This window comes from Pteropus alecto, unplaced genomic scaffold (genome assembly GCF_000325575.1).
Source record: "Pteropus alecto unplaced genomic scaffold, ASM32557v1 scaffold20, whole genome shotgun sequence".
Classification (NCBI taxonomy): Eukaryota; Metazoa; Chordata; class Mammalia; order Chiroptera; family Pteropodidae; genus Pteropus; species Pteropus alecto.
Window position 1 is genome coordinate 7786313 of NW_006436298.1, and position 13160 is coordinate 7799472.

General features: G+C 35.3%; 1 protein-coding gene and 1 pseudogene across 2 annotated transcripts in view; both read right to left on the reverse strand.

The window, feature by feature from the left end:
• Window positions 1-13160, reverse strand: part of MRPS27 (mitochondrial ribosomal protein S27) — a 72286-nt gene that overhangs the window by 55894 nt on the left and 3232 nt on the right. For both annotated transcript variants that reach the window (XM_006913126.3, XM_015590302.2), the window contains exons 2-3: window positions 11530-11607; window positions 438-508 (exon numbers count right to left, since the gene is read on the reverse strand). In XM_006913126.3, the coding sequence (XP_006913188.1) occupies window positions 438-508; window positions 11530-11607 (149 nt within the window). The remainder of the gene's footprint in view (window positions 1-437; window positions 509-11529; window positions 11608-13160) is intronic.
• LOC112480960 lies at window positions 906-1024 on the reverse strand (annotated as a pseudogene).

Genomic DNA, 13160 nt, shown 5'->3' on the forward strand with positions numbered 1-13160 from the left:
AACTGTTTTCTTCTCCATTGCTCTGCAACAGTTTAACACTAATATACATTCTTTTATAGACTTTCTCAGCTACCAAAAAATACTTCCAATATTAACAAGTAAAAAGTATGAACTTAAGAAGGGTATATCGACTTAAAAAAAAAACTCATGGTGTCATATAGCAGAACGTCATCTTCTGGAAAAATTAAAATAAATCAGATATACAACAGTGATCACTGACATCAGAGTCTAGTAAATTTGTTACCTTTTATTTTAGTCCAAGAAATTTTCTACTTCACCATAAAATATCTATTAGTAACTACGAACACATACCATACCCTAGAAAACTATTTCTTATGAAAGATATTCTTTCTTTAAGCAGCTTCATCTACATAAAGACTTTTTTTTACCTTCTTCCTCCTTCTTCTTTCAAAATACATATATTTAAGTTTTCTTACCCGTGATATTGTTAAAGAACTAACAGGCAACTTTCTCTCATAAGTTTTATCCATTAAAGACGCTAGATCGGCTGTGAAGACAAGAAAAAAGAACCTTGTTAAATACATATATTTCTTATGGAAAACTTAACAGATACAACTCCTGCCAGATGGCTGGCATCATTACGAAAGCAGTATTAAAACAGATACACTTTCTTGCTCTTTTTAGAAATTATTTTTGCATAAATTAGAGAGGATAAGGAATATTAGCAACACTTTAAAAATGATTTATTTAACTGCAATAAGGATTATTTTTAAAATCCTAGCATATATTCAGTTTTAAGATACTGCATCAATAAAGTATCTCTGGAAGGAGACATAAGAAAGTGTTACTATTGACAGACTCTAAGGAAAGGAAGAAATCAGTATTAAGTAATAAGACAGGTAATCAGCTAACAAGTATCTCTCTTTTTTTTTTTCTTTTTTTAATGCCTACAGCACCTGGTATTCCTAGATGGCCTCCCATCCAAGTACTAACCAGGTCTGACCCTGCTTAGCTTCCGAGATCAGATGAGATCGAGCACGTTCAGGGTGGCATGGCTGTAGACTATCAAGTATCTCTTGAAGATCTAATGCAGTACATTTAACCATTTTTTCCTCATCTTCTTTCACTAGGGTGATGTTCTCAGTGATTCAGTAGCTACTGGAGGAAAGCAACTTTGCAAAACCCCTAAAACCTAATATGATATAAAAGTAATTAATTTTTCTTATGATTATCTTAAAGGGATTGACGCCAATTAAAGAATGGTAAAGACACCTCCTCCACACACACACACACACACACACACACGCAAGTCCCTAAAACCTCTTAAGCAAAAGGCAAATTAATATTGTTAAGTCTACTTGCTCACAGAATATTAAACAGCACTCCCATAATACTAAATCTTTACGATCATTTCATAAGAGGCCCTTGTGTTGAAATGATAGACAGTATAATTACCTTCCTTTACTCAAAATTTAAACTTTCACTTAAAAAAAAGGATCAGGATCTATCAGTCTAATTAAAATAGCCTCTATTTCTTTGTGGATTTCTCATAGTACATGATGTAGAACTAAATGTTGGTTTATCATTGGCTTTTGTAGTGTGGTAACTCATGATTCTATTTTAATCCTTCATACCAAGACATCTTCAATCAAGTGAAATCGGCTTGGGCCTCAAAAAAGACAACAGCTGCAGACCCAGCATCTGATGAATAACATTTGCACACTGCAAGTCAGAGAAAGGTTTGCGCTAAATATAATATGTGACCAATCACCTCAGATGATAATGTTGGCATGATGAATGAGGCAGAAAACTGCACAGAGCAGGGATGGCCAGGAAAGCTGGGGCAGCTGCGGCCTGCAGAGGGCCAGCACCACAGGCTTCTGGACTGTGGGCTTGACAGTCAAAATTACATTTCACGTTTCATCGAGGGGCCAGCAGGTGCCCAGGTTTTGTTCAAAGGGATGTGCTAAAGAAGATGCTTTCCTGCCTGTCATTCTTCAGGAATATACATTGTAGTGGGTGGTTAAGTCAACAAAGACTATATAGGAAAATGGATCTGAAAATTTGAATTCATTTAACAAAACTTAAAGCTGTACAGATAACGTGGACGTATACTCAGAAAATGACATATATATCAGTATAAAAATATACTTCTCGTTTGAAGAAAACAATACCATTGATGATCTGAGACATAAAAGATTTTATTGAGGACCCTACACTATGCCGAGTATAGGAGTGTAATGGTTAACAAACCTGGTTGAGGATACGAATCATCTGAGGGGCTTTAAAACTTCAGATTCCTAACCTCCCACCTAGAGAATTAGAATTAGAATTAGAATTCTAATTAGAATTAGAATTCTAATTCTATAAGTTTGAGGTGAGACCTGGGGAATCCAAAATTTTTAAACAAAGCCCCGGGAGATTGTGATGTACCTTCTCGAGACTAGAAAGAGTTACATTTGAAAACTTACCAAATCAGTCTTGGATATTCCTCGTAAGCGTGAAGAAGATATGAAACTGAATTTTGTTTCTGGAATAACGTGGACTAAATATCCTTTAAAATATTCTTCCTACTATAAAAACACCTACCTAAGTAAAATATTTCTAAAAGTTTTTTCAAATATGACTGTGCTTTGGAGAAGGTAGATATGACTGTGAGAGGCCAAAGGCAAGACAATACTTAAACCCTGAGTGTTTAAGGGAGTACTGACGGTAGCAGTCACCTGAGAGCATCTGCAGGTGCCCAGTGACACAGAGCTTTGGTTTTAATGGTCCTTGGGGGACAGAAGATAAAATCAAGGCCTTTATAAGTTAAGAAACTGGTTCAGAGATCCTCAGGTAAAGTCAAGACCACTTAGGGTACAATTGTAGTGAAAAGGTGGATTAGAAAATAGTGTACCCTGAAAATCTAAACAGCAAGGATGCTGTTCCCTGAGGATTCTAAACTACGGAGTCAGCCATCACACCTCTGAGGCCCTAATTCATACTTCCTATGTCACACAAGATATACCAACTTGAGAATTTTGTTTAAGGTGGTTTAGAGAGTTGATTTTACTGCACGAAATTCTAGAAAATGCAAAGTAATCTATAGTGACAGAAAGCACATGAGTGGTTTCCTGGGAATTTGGGGGGCCCAGGCAAGAAGAAGAAGAAAGGATCTCAAAAGAGTAGGAGAAAACTTTGTGGGGGGAGGGCAGATATGCTCATTATCATGATTGTGATGATTTCATGAATATATACACAAGTACATATGTCAAAATTGATCAAAATGTACATTTTAAATATATGCAATTTACTTTATATAAAAATAACTCAACAAAGCAAAAAGAAACGATGAATAAAAGACAAGGTTAGACACAGGTGAGGTGAGAATTAGTGAAGTGAAGGATCTAAAAGAAAATATGCAGAATGCAGCAAAGATAAAGATGAAACGTATGAAAAAGGACTAAAGAGATATAGAAAATAGAATAAGAAGGCCTAAACTACATTAACTGAACTTCTAAAAGAAGTTAATAAAAAGAATGGGAGAGGTGATAAATGATGAGATAATAGTTAAATATCTTTTTGAACTGATAAAAGATATGTTTTCAGATTCAGGAAACACATAAAATCTCAAATCAATTAAATAAAATTACATGCACACCATGATACATTAAAATGAAGAATATGAAGATTTTAAAAGTAGCCAGAAAGAAAAGACAAATTACTAACAAAGGAAAACAACTACACCAACAGGTGTTTTCTCATAGAAACATAGAAGGCAATAGAATAATATGTTGACAGTAAGTTCTACCAACATAGATTCACAAGTCTAGTAACCTTATGTTTTATGATTTGGAAAAAAATGAAGATATTTTAAAGAAACAAAAACAGAATTTATTAGCAATAAACACTTACTAAAGGAACTTTTTAGAAGTTGTGTTTTTCAGAAGATGTGTTTTTTGGAAAAAGGACAATGATCCTTTAAAGAAGACTTGAGAGACTAGAAAGAATGGCAAGTAAATAAAATTGTTTAAACCTGAGGGAAAATTGGCTTTTTAAATAATAATATTTTAAGCATGTGTTTTAAAGAATAAAACTTTAGTATTAGATAAACCATATAGTTGGGTGTGTGTGTGGACTAAAGGATAGTAGAGTATGATTAACATTAGACTTTAAGTTAAATATGTATGTTAGAAGTTATAGAGCAATCATCTAAAAGATGTAGATTTATAATGGTAGAATCTACCATTCTAAAAGAGTAAAAACTGAAGATATAATTTCTAGACCAGTGGGGGTGGGGTGGGAATGTAAAAACAAAAACATAGGTAACCAGTCCAAAAGGGAAAAAAAAAAGAAAGAAAGATGAGAGAAGTCACAAAATATGATAGAAATAAATCCAAATATATTAGTAATCACAAAATGACAATGTAAATAAATTACACTTTCTAGTTTAAAAGACAACTGTCAGATTGGTTAAAAATACAAAATCTAGTTATATAAATCACATGAACACAGAAGTCAAGCTTTGGATATATACTAAGAAAATGGGACTAAAGGAGGATGATGTACACAACTCAGGCCATCTCTAAAACTGCCAGCAGATGGTAAACATGAAACCTAGTAAATGAAAAATGTCACAGAGATACAAATATGGAACTGGCAAAAGTTAAGAAAGCAGGCTTCAGAAAATCTCTATCAGGCTCCAAGAGCAAGATTTGAAAAATTACTGCAACAAGCTAAAGGCTTTCACAGCTGAAAAGACAGCAAAACTAAACCTCAGCTAATGAGAGAAGTGTCTGCAAAAGATGACTGTAATGCTCAGTTTTGAAATGAATGCAAATTTGTCAATGGTAAAATTCTCTTTGGTTTCAGAAAGCAAGTTCTTTACAACAAAACAAAACAAGACAAGTCAAAATAAAACAAAACAAACAAAAAATAGTAACCAAAACCAAATGTGTCCTTCCTTTATGGTTACTTATAAACAGAAAAATCAAAAATAAAATATTTAATTGGGTAGACAGGGCTCAGGAATCCAACTCAGCTCATGTCACCTGGGCCCTTAGCCCTAGCAGAGTGACCTAAGCAAACTCTCTCTGGTAGAATCTAGGGAGCTTCTCCAAAAGGCCTGTTCTCTTATCCAAACCTTATACATTCCCTAAAATGATTTTTTCCTAAATCCTAGTCTGTAATTCAACAGCTGCTAACTGGCTAATGTTAGTAACTTTCACCCCCGTACCTCCCCAACAGATCTACACAGTCAGTGGAAGAATTTCAGAGGCAATGCTTTAATTCAGCATTTATTTTAATCAAAGGGAAGCCCAATGCCGAAACAGTCTAAAACTGAAATCTGACTTGAGCTGGAAAGCCCAAAAACTCCAAGGCTCTATAGACCCCAGTTGGAGAACTAAGGCCCTTTTGACAATAATACCAACTGCAATAGGTAAACATGTCTGGAATGCTTAATTCCATAACTTCATAATGATATTTAAAAAATACCTCATTGATCATCTTTGAAGGGTGGTAAGGGGTCAACTCATTATTGAAAACTTCTTCCACACAAACTTCATCTCAAGATAACTAAACTGTTGATTAAAGAAAATTCTTTTACAAAACTTTCTGGATAATAAATAAGAAAGAAACCATAGAATTAAAATAGCAACATTTTACAGCTTCTGATAAAATAATAGATCTAAGCAATGACCATGGCCTTTAACATCACAGAGGGAAAACAAATGCTGTGTGTCTCCTGACAAAAGAAAACAACTCTTCTTATGAAGTATTTATGCCAAAAGAAAAATATGAACAAGCTTCCTTCTGATCAAGCTTCCTTCTCTAACTGCCAGTGTTTTAGGACATATGGAAGGTAGAGGAACATGTTTAAACCACCATAAAAACAGCAAATCCAGAATCCACCATAAAATCAGCAAATCCAGAATCCACCATAAAAACAGCAAATTCCAGAAACTCTAGAAGACAAAAGGCCTGTTTTCTTCAATAAATAAATTAAAAGAAAGAGAAAAATGTACAGATTTAAAAAATGATACTTAAGAGACCTCTCAACACATCACAATGTATGGACCTTATCTGGATCTCATTTCAACGAACTATAAACTAAAAAGAAATTTACAAGTCATTTGGGGGAAATGATGGAATATATGATGTTAAGGTATTACTAATTTTAGATATGAAAACTGTATAACTGTTGTAGTTACATTTTTTTTAAAAAATCCTTATCTTTTAGAGGGACATATCAAAATACAAAATGATCTGATATCAGAAATTTGTCAAAAACTACTCTGGTGATGGAATAGAGGATTGATGAAACAAGACCAGCAGGGAATTGGTAACTGTTGAAGTTGGGTAACATTACATGGGGGTTCGTTACACTATTCTCTCTACTTTTGTACATTCCTATAAAAAAATATCTTGAAAGAGACAAGAGAAAGGGGGACGTAACCAATTGCACCATACAGACCTTATGTGCATCCTGATTCAACTATACCATTAAAAAAGTTTACGAGCGTATCAGAGAAGTTTGAACATTGATTGGATACTTCATATTTAAACAATTATCTTAGGTATTAAACATATCCTTATCTTTTAGAGGTATACAGTGAAAAATTACAAATATTTCAGGTGAAATGATATATTGCCTGGTATTTGTCTCAAACTAATTCAAAAGATTAGGATGGGAGAATGAATAGAAGTAGAGATGAAGTAAAGACTGGCCATGGCTGATAACTGCTGAAGCCAGATTATGAGTAAATATGGGTAAATAAGGGGATTACTTATACCACTCTATTTGTGTATATGTTTCAGATGTGCCATTTAAAAAAATGTTTAAAAACATTAACATAGGTGTTAGAAGTTAGGATAATGGTTACCTTTGAAAACGGAAGCGGCAGTAAGGGCTTCTAGAGTGGTAGGAATGTTTTCTTACACAGGTTTGTTCACTTTGTGATAGCTCATCAATCTGTACATTATGATTTGTGCACTTCTCAGCATATGTTACACTGCAGTCAAAAAGCATTTTTTTTTTTAAGCAAGAAATTCACTGCCTCAATGCAAGGGAAGATACTATGATAGAATTGCAGGCATCACTGGAAAGCTATTTTTTGAGTGAAAAGGCAATAAATATTGTATGGCCATAAGCAAATGTCAAAATATGGCCTGTTTCTTCACCTCTGTGGGGGAATAACAGCAGCTGCCTTAGCCGGCTGTTTTGAACATTAAATGGGATGGTGCATGTGAAGTGCTTTGCACAGAACCCAGCACACAGCTAGCAGTGAAAAGAAGTTGTCTTCTGGTTTTTGTCTGAGGGCCTGCACTTCATGGCCTGCTTGTCCCCTAGACTGCAGGTACACTGTACTAAACAGAACTGGTATTAATCAAGACCACCATAGTTATAAACTACCACCATGCTGGGAGCTAGACCGATCCCCGGCAGCCCTCCCCCTGGATCGAAAGAGAAAACCACTAATGAAGACTTTAGAAAGGAAGCAACATAGCTGCATGCGCAACCGATAGAACCCAGATCGTCTCCTCCACAGTATTCAGCGTGGAGACGAAGTCACTTAAGCAGATGGAAGACCAAGACCCTCACCTACACCCACACCTCTTCCCTCCACCCGAGCCCACGCACTCCAACGGAGATGAGAGGAGCGAAGACTTACAGCGTCCCTCCTTCCTCCCCCAATCAGCGAGCCCGCTCCAGAGCACAGCGCCCAATCACAGAGCTCCACACGCTGAGGGCAGCCCTTCGCGCACGCGCGCACAAGGAGGCAGCTTGAAAGGCTGCCAGAAAGGTTCGAGCCCGAGCCCAAACCCAAATGCGGGGCTCCAATGGCTGCGCCCGGGTCTCAGATGAGGGCGCACTGCCACCTACTGCCCAACCGTATCCCGTGCGATGCCTGACCACGAGCTGGCCTCACTTCTCCCAATATCCCAACCCAAAAACTCAAGAGTTAGGGAAAACATGTAGTAATAGCACGTAGGAGCGAGTTTTTTTAAATCACATTCTATTACACAATAAGAAAAAAAATATTGTCTCAAACAGCTTCTTTTCCTTCTAAGTTTGAGTTTCAAAACCTTATTCGCCTCCCACATATTATAGAGGTAAAATCAAGGGGCCTAGGAATTTGCACATTCCATATATTTCTGGAGCACTTACTGTATGTCAGGGTATTAGCTGAGGTAGGCATTACCATCATCCCTAATTTACGGGTACAGGAATTTAAGTGACATAGTTTGTGAAAGCTGTCAGAATTGGGGTTCACACCTAGATGTCTGGCTCCCAAGTGCAGACTCTTCACCACATCACACTGCATACTGAAGGGACAAAGTGCCATAAGAATATAGGGCAAGGAAAAAATCTTTTCTAACTGGGTAGGGATTCAGAATGTGCAGAGAGTATTCTAGGCCAGGTATTATTCGGTAAACTGTAAGGTGGTACTGCTTTTCCAGGTATATGCATCTTAACAGAGGAGATAATTACTCTCACATATTTATTCATTGCAGATTATTATGCTCATTCATTGGCAAATAGCTTTTGCTTATTCAAGAATTTATGAAAATGTTCCCCTGGATTTGTCTCCAAATAACAGAGCTGACTATACCCCATACCAAGGCGCCAAATATAATTGTCTTATATACTAATCTTCCCTTCATACCTAAGAAAGTGTTAACAATAACTTTTCAGAAATTCTTCATTCTCTATCCTGTACTTCCACAGCACTCTACTTATAATTACAGAACAAACTTTGCAATATAACTGAGTCCATGTTGGTTTCATCACTAGAATAGTGGTTTCCAAGAGGAGTACTATTGGCTATCGAGGGCATTTTAGAATGTATGAGGGTATTTTCTTGACTGTCAGAATGACTGCAGGGAGTTGCTGGCACTGAATGGGCAGAAGACAGGAAAATTAGATAACCTGCAATGCTGAGACTATCCAATACATCAAAACATTATCCCTGTAGGGAGCCAGTTTTCAGTATGGAGAGAAGATACAAATATGGACTTCAGGAAGGCAAGGAAGAACCCTGTGGCGATGAACTGGAATTGTATGTTTCAGTATGAACTCATTAGTTGTAAAATGTGTACATGTATGCATATAGGCATGGATGTATACATCTTTATGTTTACGTATATGTATACATATTTTCCTAGCTCTGGCTACTGAATAAGCCAAGAAGCAATAACTACACAGCAGCAAGAGGACATACAGTACACAGACCTTGGTTTCTAATTACAGTACACAGACCATTTTCTACTAAATGGAACCAGGATTCCTTGAAGAAATAGTTGATTCTATGGCTATGGCAGGAAAGGTATAAGATGAGCCTGGAACATGGAGAGCCATCTTGAAAGGGCTTCTACTAGCCAAATCTGGGACAATTTGATCACCCAAATAATTAAGGACAGTAATGATTTATTGAAAGAAAAACAAGAGGAATCCATAAGACTATATTGATAATAAACAGACAAGAGTTCAAAGAAAGAAATGAGAATGGAGGGCTCTTTCTTACAATAGAATACTGAGTACCAACTAGTAGATGTGGAAGTATTAATGGAGTTGGAATACCATCATTTTGCAACTGTCATAGTAAAGACTTATTCAGGTAAGATGTGTCCATGGATGCTAAATCTAGGGGGAAACTTTTGATAAACAGCAGGATATTTGCATGATATTAAAATATCTTCCCTACAGATTGCCTATAGGTCGAAAGAGAGAAAAATAGTAACTCTCCAGGGGAATCAGACACACTTGACTGGGTGATCAAAGTTAACATCATCAGTGAAGGCAGACTGACAACAGGTATCTCTAGATATGTCCTGAGAAGGACAAAATGTCACTGACATATACTGATTGGGAAAGCATATCTTGATTCTAACCATGAAGAAATATCAGACAAAACCCAAAACGAAGAATATCCTATTAAAAAAGGGGACTGGCTTCTTAAAAGACATCAGGTAATGTACATTAAAGCATTCAGGATGAAGGGCTATAATATATGCAAAAAACTCTCAATTGGTTAAAAAACATGTGCACACAGAGAATGAGAAAACAAAAACGAATGCGTCAAAATGGTGACAATACATGAATCTGGGCTAAGGGCGTACAGATACTCTTTGCATTATTCTCATGATTTTTTGTTAGTTTCAAATTTTTTTCCAAATAAAAAGTTTAAAATATTTGGTCCACAGAGTATGTTATGTATGACATGGCAGACAGTCACACTATTTTCTAAAAAAAACCTAGTTATAATGAACAAATGTAACTCCATTTTAAAATATAAAGACAAAGTACTTTGGAGGGGGGGGCTTAAATGAAAATAAACTGAATTTTCCATAAATGCAACTACCATATAAGTTGAGGAAAGACAGTACTTTGATTCATTCAGAACTTTACTAAGAGTTGTTTACCATTTTGTGAATAAAACTGTGTCACTTACAATTAATGCCATAATAGCAAATGGTATTTTCCAGTACAACGTATCTGTATCCATCTACATTTCTATCTGTTGTTCACAGTGATTCTACATTTCAGTACAAGCATATAGTTACTAATCTTCAGATTCTCCACAACTCTGCTTTGGCTGGCCCCTGCCCGTACACCCAATTCCAGGTCTCACAAACCAACTTTGCTCTTGCACTCATATTACCAAGAGAGAAAATTATGGGTTCTTTGAACATTCCCACCCAACTCTACCCTCTGCCGCTCCCAAGGTAGCTCTTAATAGGTAGCTATAAAAGAACATTCCCCACCACTGCCAAGTTATGGGAAGAATCCATAAACACAGGGGGACTTTATTCTTATCTAACATAAGCCAAAAAGGCAGAGAAAAAAATCTGATGGAAAACATCAGATCAGCTATGGAACTGATCCAAAAATTACATTAGTCTCATAAAACTATCACCAATCATCTGACTTTATTAATGTCCTAATGATGTTATATATAATACATATTATACGTAAAGTATTTATATTTTAAAAAAATGCTCATAAGGTCAGTGATTTCTTTTAGGCCTTGTTATTTTATAAAAGAAAGGCTGCTATCTGTGTAATATGACATAGGGAACAGGGAAAAGGGATTACTGTATAATTAGGAGCCTACTGCCTGAGAAGATGTGAGCCAACTGTTTTCCCTAAATGGCTTATATGACATTATAACACTGCTTTCGAATCTATCATGAGGAAATGAAATGGAGAAGAGTCAAAAAGTTTTCTAAAGACCACAAGTTAAGAAATGACAATAAAGATGAAAGTAGAAAATATATTTTTCTTTGCAGATAAAGTAAAACAGAGACAGGCTGCATGGCAACTAACTATATGATAAAAATGGACAAAAACAAGAAAAAGAATTGCTTACATAATTTAGGAAGACTAATTGTCAAGGCAAAAATGAAACAAATTTGCAGGATACCAAAAATAATTTTGCCACATGTGAAACAAGTCTTAATTCTTTTTAAGACCTAAAATGTGACTATCTGAATTAGATTATCATAAAAGCATCATTTCATATATACATCATATGAGTATATAATAAACATATGGAGTAACTGAAATGATATATAGATACCTACCAAGGTGACAATCTTCTTTTTCTCTTGCTTCCCATTTGTGGCTATCCACATATGCTGAAGAAAGCAGGCATCTTTTACCTGAGGAAAAAGGTGATTATATCAACATATATGACTTCACAAAAGGTTCTATTTATATACCAGCTTTATTAAACATATCTTTGTCATATCTTCAATTTATTAGATTATTTAAAGATTCTAGAATGACACTGTAACCAACATTAAACAGTTAACAATTTAGTTCATGACAAAATGCATTCAACCTCAAATAAGTAGAAGATGCAGAAAAGTGAAAATTTTTGCAGTAATGTTATGGGTAAAACTGCTGGTAATTTTGATCCTATAACTTTAGGACTAGCAGCCATTGGTTTCCACTAAATTATAGCCTAGGTGAGCCTTAAAATTCCTTGGCACAAAAACACTTGCTGAATTATTGTTTAAATCATTAATTAAATGCTTTATAATCATTAGTTAGTCCTAAAAATTTTCCATCTGACTTACCTTTATTTCACATAAAGCAAACAATAGTATCTTACCCAGTAAACCAGCACCCTAGTGGTACACAAGAGAAACATAATGAGCTAAATTTGAGGTAACACATTAGATAGCATAGCTGTATTCCCAGCACTTGGTGCAATGACTGAAATATGGCAGTATTCAATAAAGATAAGCTCAAAGAATGAATGAGAAACAATGAATGGCAACTTAATCAAAATTAAAAAACTTGTGCTTCAAAAGTGTCAAAGGACACTATCCAGAAAGCAAAAGGACAACTCAGAAAGGGAGAAAATATTTGCAAATCATTTATCTGATAAGAGCTTTATATCCAAAATATATAAATAATTCCTACTATTCAAAATTTAAAAAGACAAATAATCCAACTGAAAAATGGACAAATGATTTGAACCAATGTTTCTAAAAAAAAAAAACAAAAAACTAGACATACACACAAACATATACATATATACAAATGGCTAACAAGTACATGTTTAGTATCATTTGTCATTAGGGAATTGCAAAATACATTGAAAGGCTACTTCATACCCACTAGGATGACTATAATCAAAAAGACAGATAATAACAGCTGTTGATATAGATATAGAGAAACTGGAACCTTCATACATTGCAGAAAATGTAAAATAGTGCAGCCACATTGGAAAAGTTTGGCAGTTCCTCAAAATATTAACATGGAGTTGCCATATAACCCAGCAATTCCACTCTGAGATATGCACCCAAGAGAAATAAATGATGTATCTACACAAAAATTTGTATACAAACGTTTATAGCAATATTATTCATCATAGCCAAAAAGTAGAAATAATGCAAATATTCATCAACTGCTGAAATAACAAGATGAGGTATATTCTTATAAAGAAATACTCAGCAGTAAAAAGAAATGAAGTACTGGTACATACTACGACATGGATGGATCTCTAAAACATTATGCTAAGTGAAAAAGAAGCCAGTCACAAAAGACCACACATATATAATTCTATTTATATCAAAAGTCTACAATAGGCAGATTTATAGAGACAGAAAACAGATTAGTGGTTGCCTAGACTTGGAGGGTAGGTGGGTCAGGAAAGCTTGGGGGAAATTGGGGAGTAATTGTTAATGGGTTTAGGTTTTTGGGT